The 19,611-nt window shown below is 37.2% G+C and overlaps 1 protein-coding gene across 1 annotated transcript in view; it reads right to left on the reverse strand.

Annotated features, from left to right (window-relative positions):
• Positions 1-19,611, reverse strand: part of psap (prosaposin) — a 34,521-nt gene that overhangs the window by 13,830 nt on the left and 1,080 nt on the right. The window contains exons 2-9 of the mRNA XM_028795202.2: positions 7,863-7,996; positions 7,325-7,399; positions 6,994-7,119; positions 6,696-6,884; positions 5,752-5,895; positions 5,562-5,618; positions 3,090-3,224; positions 2,693-2,785 (exon numbers count right to left, since the gene is read on the reverse strand). Coding sequence (XP_028651035.2) covers positions 2,693-2,785; positions 3,090-3,224; positions 5,562-5,618; positions 5,752-5,895; positions 6,696-6,884; positions 6,994-7,119; positions 7,325-7,399; positions 7,863-7,996 — 953 coding nt within the window. The remainder of the gene's footprint in view (positions 1-2,692; positions 2,786-3,089; positions 3,225-5,561; positions 5,619-5,751; positions 5,896-6,695; positions 6,885-6,993; positions 7,120-7,324; positions 7,400-7,862; positions 7,997-19,611) is intronic.

Here is a 19,611-nt window from a genome sequence, read left to right on the forward strand (position 1 = left end):
CCTTAATAAAAGTCTCAAATGCTGCATAAACATTTAAAAATTAGACATTTTCAGTATTTTGGAAAATTCAATTTCCACCTGTACATGGTTAAACACCTACCAAACTGACAATTTAACATATACAATGTTATGCTCAATTAGACAATTTTGCATAGCAACTCAAAAAACCAACAATAAAATGTCTACTAGTTTAACAACAAGACCAAACTGTGCATTTAAGCAAACCCACAGACAGGAAACCATTCTGAAACAAAAATTAGGCTAGACACTCGACTACTAGTGCATAAATACACGGTTTTAAAAATAAAACTAAACCATACGCGGATGCTTAAAGCCCCCGGAGACAAAACTGTTTATTGCCAACAATAAGACAGACTTGGAAAAACCTAAACCATTTGGTCTAATCAAGGGCCATCCTAAGAACTGCATTTAGACACACTGACCTAGTGTTGACCCTGGACTGCTACAAACCTTTGGCTTCCTTTATCAATCCTTGTTGATAAAATTGATAAAACAGAACTCAACCCTAGTACCTCGATTTACAACTTCACATTAATTACAGTAATCCCTCGCTACTTCGCGGTTCACTTTTCGCGGATTCACGACTTCGCGGATTTTATATGTAAGCATATCTAAATATATAACGCAGATTTTTCACTGCTTCGCGGGTTTCTGCGGACAATGGGTCTTTTTACTTCTGGTACTTGCTTCCTCAGTTGGTTTGCCCAGTTGATTTCATACAAGAGATGCTATTGGCAGATGGCTGAGAAGCTACCCAATCAGAGCACGCAGTTAAGTTCCTGTGTGCTGCTGATTGGCTCAGCGACGGAGTGCTGCATTAACCAGGAAGTCTCATCTCACTCATTCAGCAATAACGTGCTCCTGCTTCAGGGGCCGTGTCCAAGCGCCAACAGAAGATGCAAATGATTGCAGAAAACGTAAAAGTTTTGGATATGTTGAAGGAAGGGAACAGCTACACCGCTGCAGGACACCATTACAGCATCAATGAGTCTACGATTATTTTTATTTAAAAAGGAGGAAAAGCATATAAGATCTACGGCCGCAGTGTCCTTTTGACCAGGGCACAAAATGAGTTGCAAGTAGACGTGATAAGGCAGTAGTCTGGATGGAATCCGCTTTAGGAATCTTTGCAACAAGGTCGACGACGTCATGGCCGCCTACCAGTTGCTCTTCGACCGGAAAAAGAAGCAGCGGCAGCAACTGCCGATCACAATGTTTTTGCAGCCTTGCAAAAATGAGCCAGTTCCTACTACTACTACTACAGATAAACCTTCGGAAACCGTGGAGGAGGTGCCCCAGGAAATGGCACTGCCGTCTGAAGAGACATTAAATACAGTCATCGGCTGCGCAGTAAAAGTCATCATCACCTTCATCATCATTTTTTCTGCGCAGCATATTCATCACCATCATCACGTCATATATAGCTATGTGTACTTCGCTATACAGTAAGTGTAAACTTATCTACCGATTTCATATTGCTTAGTCCCCGTTATTAATAGAGTAAAGGGTGGGTTGTAAACAATACAGGGAGGGTTTAAAAACGTCCAAATACACGTTAAATAATTAAATAAATATGGTGTCCCTACTTCGCGGAAATTCAGTTATCGCGGTCGGCCTTGGAACCTATCTCCCGCGATAAGTGAGGGATTACTGTACTTCAAAATACACACGGATACCAACTGGTGTATATACAGCTTTTTAAGGTTTGTGGCAAGGGAGAAGTATCATTTTTAGAACTGGGTTCAAGTTTTAAGCTCTAATATTAATTTCTGGGGTGTGCAATGTAAACCATAAAGATAAACGCCTTGAGCCAAACCATCATACATCATACTCTACTCTGTGATCAACAACTCTTGCAAACTTTAGTCAAATTATGGACATTGAACCCTCTTCAGATTGTATAATCAATGTCAAATACACCAAACAAGTCCCACACAAGACATACATTAATAAAAAACCTCAAAAGGAATCTTAAAATGTCATATTTGAAGGATGGTAACACAAAGCCTAGAGAAAGAGAAACTCACTTCAAAAGGAAAGTGGAAACTTATTAAAAAGACACTGCCAATAAAATAAGGTTACATCCAATTTGCTTACTACAAACATTTCTAGATCGCATAAAAAATAAATAAATTCTACATACCAATTGCAAACCCACTTAATTTAGTACACAGGTTGTGCACAGAGATTTACAATGCAAGAAAGAAAACGATCCTGCATAGAACGGTAAACAGACACATCCACACTTTATTCTGCAGGGTTGTGTAACCCAGCGATTCTCAGTCTCACTACGGAGGCTAAAGGTTTTTGTTCTAGCCCACTTCTCTTAATTGGACTCCTACCTTAAGCAAGCTGGTATTTCCCAGTTATTTGCATCCATCCAGAACAGAAATTTGTACTGGAATGGAAAGAATATTTTAAAATGTTCTAGGTCCTCTAGATAACTTACTAAGAAACACACAAGTGGGTAATTTGAAGAAGTTGCTCCTTTAAGAGTCATTTACTCTGCTGACTGCTCTGCTCAACGTTAACTGTCTTCAGATACAATTAGGAAAGCAAACTCCACACAGTATTGGCACATTTGAAACAAAATCTGTACAGTTTTGAAAAAAAGTTTTAGAACAAAAAACCACCACACAAATTCTTAAGAGAAGAAAAACACCTCACATACCTCAGAAGCTTCCTTCTGAATAAGGCTTTCAATCTCCTTCATGACAAACTCGCACATGACACACTGTGGAGAATCCCGCACTCTTACCAGCTTCTGTCAAAGGACAGTGAAGACAGACTCAAAATTCATATTGGGTTAGCCATCTGGTACACAATTTAACACTTGCTCGTTTTCCCAAAGCTGAGGAGAAGACGTTTTTGAGCCATCTCCATGCTTAACCTAATACTTGAATTTACAAAAAGACTAACATGTTGCACTTGTACTAAACATTGACATTTAAAAGGCAAAATGGACTTGAAATATGACTGAAAACGCCCACCTGCTTTCAAACCGAATTTTGACTAGTAGAGTGTATTTGACAAGGTAGTGTACTTCATATACAGTCATGATTGCTTACCGGAGCAGGTTTTTCAATTTTTGTGGGTTTCACAATTTCAAGAGCTGGAATCATCTTCGCAGCAACAAGGGTTTCCATGGGAACACCATTTTCAGCAGAGCAAAACCCAGCTTGGGTACAGATTTGTTCAGGAGTCTGAAATCAAGAAAATGCAGAAAGTGTTAAAACCAGAGGAGAGGTGGAAGAAAATACAAGCAACTAGCATCACATTAGGAGTACAACGCACTCCGACATCTGCAGGAATTTTTTTTTATTTTTATATATATATATATATATATATATATTATATATATATATTATATATATATATATATATATATATATATATATATATATATATATATATATATAGAAAAAAAAACACAACCACATCTCTCACCACTTAACATGCAACAGAAGGAGAGATGAAAAGGCCCAGGTGTCTGAAATGCTCAAATATCTTCAGCACAACACACACACACACACCCTATTCCTTTAATCAACAAGAACACCACTGCTACACTTTTGTTAGAGAAGTTGCATCAACTATTAGTTTATCATGCAAGGTAGTCAATGAATGTCAACGAGTAACTGTGCTAAAGTGACAGTTTTGCTGTGCTTTCCCTAACATCCAAGTTTATTCCCTTTCCTCCATTCCTCCCTTGTGCCAAAGTGTCTCCCAGCAACACTGCCAGTGCTCTACATGCAAGCCAGACCCAGTGACCAGATACAAGACTGCCTTGCATGCCGCTTTAAAAGTTTAAGAGCAATGTTTATACTTCAGACATTGCATCTACCGAGTACTGTTACAGCAAATTGAATCATCCAAAGCCTAAGTAACTGACAGTAAGCAAGCTTGTATCTGGCAGTAGAAGGGTGCACAGTGAGTAATGCTCTACCAGCAAACAGCAAGACTTGGACTATTGTCATGTCCGACACAGTGTAGAGAAGCATCAAAACAGTGTTACAGAATTCAAAACATACCTGATCCTGAAGTTCATAAAAGGAAAGAAAACAGAGAAAAAAAATAGGACACAGATAAATCAAGAGAACAGGCTGAAAGGGAAAACAAAGGCAGAATCAAGATTCCCTTTTAAACAAACACTTTCAAAACAAGCCACGCTCCAACTTAGAGTTAAGCATGTTGGTCACAACCCAAACCCAAAATAAAAACCAGTCACTATGAACAGGGGTGGAGGGGAATAAACACACACAGCCCACACCATTTAGCGAAAGAAGTTTTGTCAGCTTAAAAAAATAAATAAATAAACCAACCCCACAAGATGCTCTCCTTGTATGAAAGCATAAATTAACTTTAAAATACAACAAACGCTGGACTAATACAACCACCATTTCAGAGGTGAGGCATTTAAACTTGAACAAAAGGTTTATTAAAAAAGTGAAGACTAACAGATTCTGGGAAACCAAATCAAGAACAGGTTAAAATAAATAAAATTCACTTGGAGTTAAAACTCCATATAGGAGCATGGGATGATCAATAGTTTATATGAAACCAAAAACACCACACATCCCACAATTTAAAAACTATTATTAATAAAGGCAGCCTTCAATCACACCATCATACTAAACAGTATAATAACATAGCACCAAACTCACCTTTACTAACCTTCTTAAAAAGACACTCGTCTACATTCAAAATCAGTTGTTAGCATTCAATGCCCTCTCCAGTACAGGACAAATGAACTAATGAGGATTTGAGACAAGAAAAGCTTCAACACACCACACACCAGTTTTCAAATATCAAGCCCAAGAAGTCCAAACTTCCCCGCCATATTTAATTCTTACCATCTACTGCCAATCAAAACTACCCATACTATTACAATGCTACTCACTTCTGTCAAGAATGGCAGGTTTTACTACAAGAGACCATGCCAATGGTAAGAAGTCATTGACAATGTGTGGCCTAAAGCATTTCAGTTTATGTCCAGTGATGTGACCCACATTGCCAACGATGCACAGAGTTTGTCTGCACATTGATTTCAGCAAGGCTGCTGCCATAAAGGAACCTTGACAGTGTAATGCTAGGAAGGCTAAGAATTCACAATTAAGAATCTTCCACAACACTAGTTTTTAGCAAACAAGTATTGTGTATGGGTAACAGGACTTTTTTTTTTTTTTTTTTTTTTTTTTAAACTTTGTGTAAGGCTTCAAGTTATTCTGGCTGTATAAGCAGCAAGAAATGAAGGGAACCACAATGGAGACTAATGCATACCAACATTACTAATACAGATCAAGCACGGACTGCAAGAAATGTAAAACATCTTTGCAGCAATACTGGAGTTACTATTATAACACCATGCCTTTAACACCAAAAGGAGGGGGAGAGGGGAAAAAAAAAAAACCCACTCCCACACAACACATTAGTAGTTAAGAAGTTGATCAAAGGTAATACATGCAACTTCAAAAAAGCCTGAACACTAGCGAACTTGAAATCAAAAATAAGGTGAAATGAAGTAGCAGTACAATACTTACCATGGACATCAGCTGCTGAAAAATCAGTGGCCCATACTGAGAAACATATTCCTTACACTGAACAGAAAACACAAGGAGTCAGAAGGGGGTATACAAAATTCATGGGTTTTCAAGCAGTAGTTTAAGAAAAAAGTAAGAAGCATAATCAGATTTTGTGCAAAGCAACATGTCAAAATGTAGAGCTACTTACCATATCACTGAGCCCAGGTCCAAGCAGTTCACATTCTTTTTCAAGCCGGTTAATATAATCTTTTATAAAAGTTGAGTTGGCCTTGGCAGCAGCCTGTGCATCAGTGATAAACACAACACAGTCCTGGCATATATCTCCATTACCCTACACACAAAAACAGTAGCCATTTCATTTTTATGAAAAAGTTAAAATACAACCAACAACCGAAATAACCAAGATGGTTAATAATTATGCGGTGTATATTTTGCATTACAACAAACAGCTACTTAGCTCTCCCCCTCTCACTACAATACAAACACTGGTCCCTATACATAAAATGGCAACAGACCCTGTACTTACTCAAAGTAAAAACCTCAATAAAATTAACTAGGTTAAAATATGTTTTTTTTTTTTTTTTTTTTTTTTATATATAAACTAAAAACATAATGTTGCTGCACCAATTATAAAATTTATTGAAGAAATTAAACCCAAAAGGAATAAATTCAAAAACCTTTGGGGTTTTTTTTTTTTTTTTTGTTGTTGCAAAAAATTTATTATATATATATATATATATATATATATATATATATATATATATATATATATATATATATATATATATATATATATATATATAAGTGGTTTGTTTGTACTGCTGGTTTTAGCAAACAACCATACGGGGAGAGAGAAGGGAGGTATTAAAAGCAATTGGCCAAGAACTGTAAAAGTCAGTTTCTAGCTTCTACTCCAGCAACACTGCCTTGGAATTAAGACACAACACTTCACTTTCAACCCCAAATTACAAAAATTCTCTCATTTCTTTACGTATTCCAATTGCTCTTCGTGCTTGAAATGGAGCCCCTGGATGAAGCAATATATACTTAACATTTGTAAACCTGTAGTAAATTAGCCACTTGCACTTTATCAGAATTTACAACTAAGGTACATTTAATGGCAAACACTACCTTTTCAGGAATCGCCTTAGGTTGTTCTTGTGGGTAGAGAAGAAGGGGAACATTTGCAATGAATGGGGACACAATTTCAGAAAGGTCAGCATCTGGGATCTCATTGGAAAGGATCTTTTGTACTTCAGCCATCTCTTTCTGCATAGAATGGCACAGACCAAGGGCACCACATGCTACATTTGGATCGTCCTATTGAACATTAAATAAATAAGGCAGCAGGACAACCAAGAAGGATCAAATGAGCACAAATACTTTCAAGTCATAACTACATAAGTAAGCATAAAGCCATTAATCTTACCAGTTCACCAGTGATGATGCCAAAAACAACTGGAAAGTAATCGTCCACCATCTCCTTACACTCCGATGACAAAGTCTTATCTGGAATAAGCTGACAAGCTTTTTCAAGGTAGTCCATTATTTCTGGCTATAAACAAAAAGTACCATTATAACCAAATCACATAAGACATTTGGAACTTTTGACTCTGACTTCCTGCACTTAAAACATTTCATAAACTCTGAAATGTGACTCAAAAAACAAGAGGAACCTTATTTTTCTAATTATCACTTCCCTAGCTTGATGTGCAGAAGATTCTTTAGAGCAAGTGCATGCTAAAGACAAACATTCATACCTCAGTAGAATTGTTCTTAAGCAGATTGCCAATAACTGTCAGAACTTCTTTGCAAAGGTCACAAGGTACATTTTTCTAAAAGCAAAGAATATTTTTGTGAGAAACATTCTTATACAAATACCTGGGAATTGGCATAAACCTGGATATATAAAACATAAAAAGGTTAGTCTCTATATCAGAAACAAGCTCAATAGGCTAATTCTAAAATTTTGGAATGTTAAATAGCATCAACTAAAGCATTATGAATTAAAAATGCAAAGAGGCAAAAGGCCATATTAAGAAGTGAGTTGAAAACTACCTAGTCGAGGAGTGTTTCAGAATACAATATTTAGAGCTTTGTTTAGTACTATTTAGGAAATGGCTTGTCAGCATTAGGGACATAGGGGAGAAACGTCATTCAGCATGCCCTTTCCAATCTAAAGTGATAAAACAAATCAGTCTTCTAGGCTAGGCTTTCAGTTTCTGTATATAAACTTCAGAGTTAAGTGTCAATACACAAATTAAAAAACACATGAAGTAGAACTCTACAGTTTCTCACCGCAGTAGGTTGGTTCCAGACATTCTCCTGACAGTGGCTTACTGCACCACACTGGGAAGCAGTCTTTACATTCTGACACCAGTAAGTGGAGCCCTTCGTACACTGCTCTTTCCCAAGCAAAGGAGAAGCTGTAGCTGGGGATAGGATAATAAAAAAAAAAATAAAAAAAAACAAACACCACACACAAAGTGTTACAGACAGAGAGCATGTGAGAAAATAAAGAGATTCCACCTGGAAGGAGAGTTAACTTCACTAAAATAGGGTGCACAAAGCAAGTACAGATGTTCATACAAGTGTAACATGTGACAAGCTGGCATTGAATCAAAGCGTTGGTTTCTGTCTTGCATCAAATGCCATGCAGCTTCGTAGAACTCTGTATTTGGATAAGCTAATTTGGAATAGGACTGAATGACCCAATAAAAGGTAAAAGCCACAGGTCACAACTACTTTAACTTTTATAATTCTTATGTTATTTTCTAATTGAGTTTAAAATTTTCACTTTAAACTGGCAGAATTAATTTTGAAATATCAAAATTCCCCTAGAATTTAAAGGGATGTAGTACAAAGAAAAAATGTTGCAGTTGACAGAATCTCTTTTCAATTATTTTTCCAGTTTTAGCAGTAGTAGATATAAGGTAGGTGACCTTGTTAATCTAAAACAGGCACTTTTAAAGGTCACAAATGTTATTTATCAGTACCACCATAACAATGAAAAAAATTTGTTTAGTGAGCAGTACACTACCTTCACGGCTATTTTATAATCTTCCTTTGTCATGCCACCACTCTAAATTCCACGCCAAATGGAGCTCAAAATAGAAAAACAGTATAGAGATGGATTTTTCTAGAGAAAACTAGATCAGGCCAAGTTAATCTACCACAAAGGAATTACGAACAATTAAACTGCTATGAAACGAGCATGAACACACATGTTGCACAATGTACAGTAGAGGCACTTGCCACATAAAACACCACCCTTCATTAATATACAATTTATTTAATATTGGGACATTAGCATTTTATGTGATGCTCCATTTCAAAACAGAATGCACTGCCACATTAGTAAATTTCATATTTGTGTTTTGCTATGGAACTGTGTGAATAGCTGGTTAATCTTCAAACCTAGGACACTGAATGCAAGTCCCTTTTGCTTGTAGCTATTAACTTATAGTTGCCTTTCACTGGCTAGATTTTCAAGCTGTTTTGTTCTCTTAACAGGAAGTACTAAATCCAAACATTTCTTTGAGACTATGCCCCAATGAAAGGAGCCCAGCTCACCTTGCGGTTACCTACCAAGCCTCATAACAGAGTGTCACAGATCTCTGCTACATGTTTATATGCCCTCATTTCCAGGGTGAGCACATGTTCCCATCAAGACCATCTTACTCATGCAGATGCTCTTACCCAGTTCTCTTCTGGGCAAATGGCTCTCTCTCACACACACAGAGCCTTGCCTTTTCACTACAATAACACATGTAGAACAGCTGCTGCTAATATGGCTCTTTCCTGTAGGCTTTAGCTGGAACTTTAAATTCTTGTGAGCCAGGTGCCCTTCTCATACTACACAAAAGGCAACTTGTTGCAAAATATTCAGTTTTTGTATGGTGCTCGTCACACACTAAGCACTGTACTAAGAGAGGGGTAAAATTTTGTAAAATCTTATAAAGTACACATATATTTTTACTGTGGATTTAAACAAAAAAAAAAAAAAAAAAAAAATTGCCTAGCTGACATGAAAAAAGATCCTAAACAATAGATGTCCATTAATATAAAAGACATGGAGAGGAAAGCGAAGCCCTAGTCAACATCATCCTAGGACAAAATAAACTGCTGAGGTTCCACAATCGTTTATAACAGTCACAGTGAGAGCCCTGAAGCGTTATGCCAACTGGCTGCTCACCCCTTCTTGGGCATTCTACAATGCAAATTAGGGCTGGACAGTACAATAAAGGAACAAAATCCTTCATCTGTGGGGTCAGGTCTCCTAGTGCCTATATATCTATACACATATATACACTACCTACACACTTTTTTTTTTTTTTTTTTAAAAATCAAATTTTAGCCAACTACTCTAAATTTACCCCAAGTGCTTCTGTACACATGCCCTGCAATTGTTACTGAAATACCTTCCAAGGTTGGTTGAAGTTTTTTTAAAAAATATTATATATATATAAATAAATAAAAACGTAAAGCAATAAAACATCAGTTTTAAAGTAGACATTAATTAGCCAGGATTGCAATCCTTCATAAACAAGTTTGAATAATCCACTCTAGCTATATGCACTCCAAAACAGATTGAACCATCATTATAGAAAACACTTAACTTTGGTGTAATCTAACCTAAATACCTCAACTGAAATTGCTGGGTTAGCTTAAAGAGGAGTACAAGCAATGACTTTCATTGCTCCTTACATTTTTACTTCATGCACAAGGACTAGTCTTTTTACATTCCAAGTAAATGCCACATTGTAAGCGATTTAAATAATCTAAATTTTACTTTGAACCAATTCCTAATGTAGGCTACAAATTTTTCCTCCAAATCTCAAAATTCTCTCTCCCACCCACAATGCCCCTACCTAAAAAGTTTTTTTTTTTTTTTGGTGCAAGGAACATTTCTTAGCAAAAAAAAAAAAAAAAAAATGCTGCTGGGCTTCAGAATAATTTTTCCAATTAAATTTATTACTAGAGGGCTCTGCCCCCTGCTCGCTTCACTTGCCAACCCCTGGGATTTGGTTAACCGGATATACAATTTAAAGAGATTATTTTCATGGGAACTGTTAGATATGCATGATTTTCACTTACTTTAAAACCTCAGTAAAAACAATATTTGGAATTAACTTTTCTTCAAGATTGCATTGAATTCTGATTCCTTGTTTTGACTTGCATCATGACCATGCAACATACAACAGCCCGTGAGTGAATATTGTTTTTTTCTCTAATAAAGAGACCAACTTTTTCAAATGTTTGTCCCTGTGATTTGTTAATAGTTGTAGCAAAAGCTATTCTCACAGGAAACTGTAAACGTTTTAAATACGAATGGCATATCAAGATCTCCTATTGAATAGTGCTTTGCTTTTGGATATACACGAATATTAACTCTCTTTGATATCTCAGTCATTTGAAACTATTTAAATTGCTGACAATGTCACATGTTGGTTTATTATAAATGTGACCATGATCTTTCGGATTCATATAGAAATCCAAGATAATTTCTTTGTCAGTGTTTTACAGATAAATTTCGTGTAAAGTGTGATTCTTTTTGACGTATGGATTTGTATCCATCATTGGCTGCATAATTTCTAATACGTCCGATCGTTTAACCCTTTCGATTCTATGTTGTATATTTATGATAATGGAGAAACAACGCATCTGACCGAATTGTGGTTTCTTTGAAATTAAACTTGTAGTGTTAATGTTGTGGGACCACACATTCTTATAGTGTATGGTTCATTATTGCGTAAATCTACGTTTTGACCACTGAATGATGCAAACAGATTATTGTAGATTCGGATATTTTGCCTGTAGTGTTTGTTGATTTCACTTTCACCAAACAACAAATCTTTTAATTCTTGCGGATATGCCTCTTCATTTGGGAAGAAACACTACTTTTCCCTGATGGCAACATGAATTAGACGATCTACAAGTCTCCGACTTAAAGTTTATAGCCTATTTTATATTACCTATTGTCCATATACTCTAATCTCTTTTTTCTGTTCCGTTATTTCACAGAGAAATAATTTCCGCTTTAGCGATAATGCGATCTTTACTAACATTTTATTGATAGTTTCGAATTTTACTACTTTCATAATCTGTAACTTGCTCTGCATGTGTATCGCGCAGTTTTTTTGAGCCTTTCGAATTCCACTGCTTTCATAATCTCTAACCTGCTCTGTATGTGTACTGCACCAACGTTTTACTTTGTCTTTTACTCTACAGTATTTTTTTTTTCTGACCCAGATTGGACCTGCAAGGTTTTTAATTCCACTTGGTCTGGGCTGATTACCGTAGATACTCGCGTATTAGTCGATCTCGCAAATAAGTCGAGTGTATTGTTTAAGCCGAAAATTACGAAATTTGTTATGACCCGTGTATAAGTCGAGGGTAAAACTTGAAAGCTATCAGAGACAGAGGGCAACAATCAGCTGTTAATGGCGACAAAACCGTCACGTCACAGGCATTCCCTCTGTGCTTGGAGAAATGCTAGACTCGTTGACTCTGCAACTAATCCTTGCGTGTGCGTGAGTTGCGAAATGTAAACAAAGGCAAGATGGCGTCGATATGTCACAAGGGAGTGAAGCGAATGCTGAAAAGAAAACACTCGGCAGATGATGTTTTGCACATTATCGCCGAGTCGGACTCTGATTTTTCAGAATCGGATTTTATTGACAGTGATCAGGAATCGAGCAAGAGAGTGAGAAGCTGGCACCAGCCGATGCCGCGCCAGCTGATCGGCTGCCAGCTGAACGCATTCGCGCAGCCGATGCAGCTATGGCAAGGTTCACGTGGGAGGAATACCCAGACATTGATCCGTGGGAGCCGAACTGGCTACCGGAGTTCACAAGACAGCATGGCTTGGTGTTGGACATGACAGATCACCCGCTGCTGGACTACTTCAGGCTGCTCTCTCCTGATGCTGCTTTTCAGCTACTGTCAGACGAGACAAACAGGTAGGCAGAGAATTTTCTTGAATCGCGGGCTGCGCTTGCATCGCATTGATAGCGTGCGTTGCCTTGGTTCTTTGGATTCCAAATCTGGTTGCACGTGGCAGCGAATGGTATGTTTGTTATCCAAAACCTGCAAAAGCTAATGCTCAAATTCAAGTATTTCACAGTTTAAAGAATTATTTAATGAAATTAGAGAACAACTAGCTAATTAGCAATTGTATTGCTGGCTTATAATTATTTCAAAGACCATGGGGAACGGCAGATGACCGGTGACTTAACACCGTGAAGCGTTGAGTGTACAATGTCATTACCCAAATTCTATGGACAATTGTGTTGCCCCGCGGATAAGTCGATTCTGTTTTTTTGAATGAATTTTAAGGCATAAATTTTTCGACTTATATGCGAGTATCTACAGTACTACTTTCTTATTTTCAGAATTTGCACATAGATTAATATTGTTGTAGTTTGCATTCTTTTCTCTCCAACACTTGTAGGTCTCTTTTCAACGCGCTGCTCTTTCTTCTTTGCTTAGTTGTTGACATCTCATCTAGAACGTATAAAAATTATTGTCTTGATAAAATTTATAGAGTTGAGAGTGCAGGAAGTGTCTGCCAAAAGCTTTCACATGAATGAAAGGTTAGATGACAGTGCTCTTGTTAGAAAATGGTTGTAAGTAGGGCGTGACTTGAAAGAATCTCATGTTAAAAATGTCCGTCTCATGGGACTTCATTCCAAAAAGTCTCTTCAAAAAAAGTCATGTCTCATCCCAAGATTTTTTTTATTATAATAAAGAGACAAGATTACATACCAGCAGACCAGCTAGAATAACTTCAAAAGTAAAAAGGTTTCAACCAAATCATACTCATTTGACAGTTTTCACCCAAAGCAGTTTTTAACCATTCTGTTGCATTCTCACTTATGTGACTTTTTGATTTACTGATTTGTACGTTTTTGACAGCTTTATTTTTTCAAGCCACAGACTTTATATTTGGCATACAGGCCTCATTCTTGCATCTAAAAAAAAAAATCTAGACAGCACAGGTCAGTTCAGAGAAATAATACAGCGTGACCCACTAAACAAACAGCACTTTGCACATTGCGACAGTGATCTGACGATTAGCACACATGCCATTCACCCATTGCCCATCCATTATATTCTTCTCTCTTCTTAATCACGTACCTTTCTTACCATTTCTGTCATGGCCCCAGTCCACCCTGGGTGGTATCTCCATAGTCAATTACTGAAATTTTGGGCTCTTTACACTAGAAAGGGGGGGGGGGGGAGAGATATATATATATATATATATATATATATATATATATATATATATATATATATATATATATATATATATATATATATATATATATATATATATATATAAAAAAACACACACACACACACACACACACACAATTATACATGTATACTGTATATAAATAAGCTTTCCAGTGCTAATAATGGTTAAAAACTACACACAATCCATTTTTTGCAATTTTTTTTACTCTCTCAGCTGGGTAATTCAGCTTCTTTCAGCTGCCCCTAATAAGGGGTTGCCACATGTCATCTGTCTCCATCTATCAGTCTTTTACATCATTTTCTGTCACACTAACTGCTTTCATATCTTCCCACACCACATCCTTAAACCTACTCTTTACCTCTTGCCTAGCAGTCCCATCCAATATTTTTTTTCCTGATGTACCCTTCATTTCTCCTCTGCACATGCCCAAGCCACGTCAATCTAGCCTCTCTCACTTGGCCACCAAAACAGTCGTACCTGCATTATCCCTCTAACATACTCATTTCTAATCCTGAATACCTGCGTTACTTGGAGTGAGCACCTTCGCAACACCTTCAACTCTGCCACTTCCAGCTCTGCCTGCTGTCTTTTCATCAGTGCCGCCATCTCCAAAAAAATATGACATAGCTGGTCTCACTACTGTTTTATAGAACTTCCCTTTCACTCTTGCAGATACTCTATCACAAATCACTCATCACTTCTCCACCCAGTCCACCCTGTCTGCACTCTCTTCTTCACCCCTCTGTCACACTTCATATTGCTTTGGACTGTTTATCCCAAGTATTTAAATTCATCTACCTTCGCCACCTCTAACCCTTGCAGATGCAGCCTTCCACCACCTTTATACACACACACACTGTTTTACTCCTACCAACTCTCATTCCCCTTCTCTCCAGTGCATACCTCCACCTCTCCAGATTTGCCTCAACCCGGCTATCTACTCTCACTGCAGATTATCATCCACGAACATCACTGCCCATGAAGACTCCTGTCTTACCTCATCTTTCAACCCATCCATCACCATTGTAAACACAAAAGTGCTCAGAGCAGATCCGGGATATAATCCCACTCTCTCCTTGAGCCAGGCAGTAATTCCAACCACACCTCACCGTAATAACACTGTCTACATATCATGTACCATTCTCACATTTCTGTTACTCCCAACTTCCTCATACTGTACCCTAACCCCTCTCGTGGCACCCTATCAAACACTTTCTCCAAGTCCACAAACACACAAAGCAATTCCTTCTGACCTTCTCTGTACTTCACCAAGTGCTTCATCAACACTCTTAAATCACATCTACAGTACTTTTTGCAGGCATGAAATCATATTGCTGCTCACAGATCACACTACCTGCCCTCTCAGTCTAGCATCCATCACTCTTTCCCATATCTTCATAGATAAATAGAATTCTTTGTCATTATGCATACACAATTTTATGTTGGTAGGACTTGGCTTCAAGGCAGAATACTTAAATACACAATACACTATAAATAATAAAACAGAAATATAGAAGACAGCAGCAATAAAACATCAAGTGCAGACTTTTCCTGAGGTAGTACACCTGCAGAGACCAGTGATCTATGTATGTGTGTGGTTCTGCAGGGGAGTGTGTGGGTTTGCAGGGTGTGGCTCCATGCCTCCACTGGTATATCATCCAAGGCAAATTCTTTTTCACTTTCAAGCTTCTTCATAGCTTTCATCGCTTCAGCCTTGCTGATCCCCACTACTTCATAATCTACTCTCTCTACTTCATCCACCTATACTCATTTTCTGTATTCATGCGTCCATAAAAGTACTCTTTCCACCTTTCAGCACACTCGCCCTACTTGTCAGCAAATTTCCACTTGCATCCTTTATCACTCTGACCTGCAGCACGGCCTTGCCCACTCAGTCCCTCTGTTTGTCCAATGAATAGAAGTACCTTTCTCCTTCCTTTGTGTCTAGCTTCTGAAATCGCTCAGCATGCGCCTTTTCCTTAGCCACCCATCTCTCGACCGTTTAGTGCATCTCTTTGCACACCAGTCTGCTTTAGTCACCCCTTTGGTTATGTCAATTCTTTTTCTCTAACCTCTTCAGGCTTTCCTGTACTTCCTCATTCCAACATCAAGTCTCTAGCTGGGTAATTCAGCTAGAAGGGCAAAAAAATATATTTTTTGCAACAACAAGGGAATGCCAGGCATGATGACCTCATTTCACATGACACAGTGCTCATGTGTCAGATTCTGATTCACAGCGGTACCTCTGAATTGCATTTGCTCAGAAGGCTCAAAAATTCTTTATCTTCAAAAGAAGAGGGAAAAAAATGTATATAGCCTTTTTTTAAAAAAAAAACACCCACATAATGGAGTAAAAATTGCTTCAGCGATTTGTATCTGAAGTAGGACATAGTTCGTCAGATGGGCAGCAAGTAGGTTTGAACATGACAGAGGAAGCAAAACAAAAATGCTGAAATCTCAAGTAGTCATATGTAGACAATGACACAGAAACCTTGGGACCACTGGTTTCTCTGGTCATACCTCAATGGATGATACATACCAATACTAGATGAATCGACATAATATACATACAAAAACTAGCTTGGGGATACAATAGCAAAAACTGCAGACTAACTATTCAAGAAGCAAAAAACAAGTGGTTTATACAACTAAAGGCAATTTTAGCCAGGCAGAAATACAAATGCATAATTTAATAATGCTACATTTATATAGTGCCTTTTCATTCCACTTTAATGAGTAGTGTTGTCAGAAGTTTATTATTTCCTATTGATTCCACTATAAGAAAAATAGACCTTTTAGTCTGTAGGTCAAAATGTTTCAAATGGCACCTTTCACCACAACATGTGACCACCATTGGTTTAATAAAAAAAAATAATTACATCAAATATTGAAACAACTGTTGCCAGTAAAAAGTAGTGTTAAAGACAGAACCCAAGATGAAAAGGTGCAAGCTTCATGATACCATGCACCTATTGACACCACTACTTTCAAAACAAAGTGCAAAACAAAATGCTTTCAACTACTGTCCTTTTTTTTTTTTTCCCCCCTTCAAAATTACAATTGCAGCAAAAGGAAAAAGTGGGATTTGTTAATAGTAAATTACATGGGTTTCAAGATTAAGTGGTTTATTTACATGCAGGGTAACTTAACTTGTACACATTTTCAAACTCAAATACAGGGTTATCAGGAAAGCTGCGGAAAAGCCCTAAAGAGAGCCAGGTTCATCACAGCACTCACACAGAGCTGGAAATTAACCTAATGTGCATCTTTCGGGAGGTGGCAGGAAACCTAACAAATGAGAACAGGAATCAAACACTGAACATCAAAACCTGGAGACAACACTACTAGCCACTGCATAAATTCCAGTGTAACTTGTGTTTATTCAAATGTGTTAAACCTGACAAAAAAAAAAAATTATTATTAATAATTTTATTTATATATATTTATTTATTTATTTTGTTTAGGCTATTGACAATAGGAGAAAAATTAGCCTAGATGTACTGTATATGGTTGTACATACAAGATACACCAATTTGCAAAATAATGAATTAGTAATTGAATTTAAAATTACAGGGCCATATCCAGGATGACATCTACAGAGTGCTGCTGCAGAAGCACATAACAGCTCAGAAAGTGTAGAAACAACATAGCAATATGTAATGTATCTAAAGCAGGGCTAACAACCAAGGGGAGGAATATTTAATGACCCTTTTATCAAAGCTTAGCCATATACCTGAACATCTAGTCACTGACAGGTGAAATAAATGGCTTCTTCCATTATAACCCTCTAATAAATTTAAACAGCCTGTTGGGCTGCACGTCTTCAAAGTTCCCCATTTTTAAGTTCAAGAGTACAGTTTCAATTTTAAAGTACAAGTAAACATTTTAAACAGAGACAGAAACAGGGACAGCCATCCCACACAAAAAAAAGGGGAAGATTATATCTGTTGCAACTTTCACTTCCCTTGAAATAAGATGAAAGTTCAAACCAAATAAGAAAAAAGTTCATTAAATTGAACAGATACAATGCTCAAAGAAGAAGCATTATTCACTTATAAACTGAGCACTACTGTAAATATAAAAGATAAGCTGGTCAGAAGAGTACAATGCTTCCCAGAATTTGACCCACTTCCGAGTTCTGCACCAGTACACCTGAAGGCATATACGTAAATTTTATTATAATATTAATATGGTGATGTGCTGGTACCAAATTCTGTACAGTGAAAACACCTTCTTTCAGTGTTTACTGCCCAAGACCCTTCAAACCCATTCTCCAGCAAGCCCAAAATAAAGCTAATCAGTTAATATAATCACTATTAAGCATGGTGCTACCATTTTGTTGCCAAAGAAATTTAAACAAAATGCACTTTTTAATAACAGTTAAGTCATTTTGGAAAACTCTGGATGAACATTTAAAAAAAGGATTGCATAACTACTAGCGGAAACTATTTTAATTTTGCAATCTCTAAGAGCAGAGTTGCGCTCACCCAGCTTTAAAAACCAGCCGACAAAATCTGAAATTAAAAAAAGTTTAGTATATGGGTTCAATCTTTTGAGGGGGGAGAAAAAAAATTCTCCTTTAAGTCTCACAATAACCCATAAGCAGACATTAGTATGGATCACCCCTTGCCTTCTGGCACCATTAAAGATAAAAATCTGTTGGCTCAGGTATAACTCAGAAATAACAAGTCAGGCTTAAATGTTGGGGGAGGGAAAAAAAAAAATGGTCACAAGACCATTAAGTGAGTTTCATGTCAACTATTTTCAAAAAGTGGTGATAAGATAATGAAATCAAGAACAAAAATCAAAGATGACAAAGATTACACAATAAAGTATATCACAAGAATATCTGATCACAACATGATCTAGCAAAAACTCAGATTTGAACCAAGGTTCACAAGATCACCCTGCTTCATTATAAAACACTGGTCAAAATGTTAGGCAACTAAAGATAACCGCTTTGTTGTTTAAAGCTGCAAGTAAATATTTCATTTTTTACATAAATACTTTACATATCTTTGCAGCTGAACATTCTCAACGAGGATATATCTAGATTAATCAAAACTTGAAGGTGTCCACCAGATCAAAAGGTCTTAGGAGGGGGTTTACTAACATTCTCAAAAACCTTCTTCAAATTCAGGGTTGTAAAGAGCCAGAGCCTAATCTGGCAGTGCTGGACACAAAGCAAAAACAGACAGGGCATTACTAAATTTAATACACTCATACAAACCAAGGCCATAAAAGAGTCACACCTAACTTGCACAGCTTTTTTGAATGGGGTGTAATGGGAAGAGTACCATTGGGAAACCTCACACAGACCTGGCGAGAATGTGCACAGTTCAGCAAGACAAAGGCCAGGTGATGGACACCAAACCTGGATTGTTTGAATCAAGAAGCAGTGCTACCCTCTGTACTGCCATACTGTTCTAAATCAGTTTATTACACAACATCTTAGTTTAAACATAATTATGACGCAGAGGCCACTATAACATCTACTACAACTTCAAAGATTAAACTGTGCGTTTAATTTAAATAAAAGAACCATGACAGCGGTGCTACACCTTTAGGTCATTAAGCAGAAGCATTTAATTGACATGAATGTCACAACAGACACCTCAAGCTGTAGTAAACACACCAATCCATGTTGAATTGCATACGTCCGAGACACGTCCGTGTCCATGACAAAAATTATAAAGCAAAACACCATTAATCTGTAGCATGTAAATAATGCTTACAACACTAAACATGTTGAACAAAAATAAAACTAACCTGCACACGTTGGGGGAA

Source organism: Erpetoichthys calabaricus, chromosome 2 (genome assembly GCF_900747795.2).
Source record: "Erpetoichthys calabaricus chromosome 2, fErpCal1.3, whole genome shotgun sequence".
NCBI classification, from domain to species: Eukaryota; Metazoa; Chordata; class Cladistia; order Polypteriformes; family Polypteridae; genus Erpetoichthys; species Erpetoichthys calabaricus.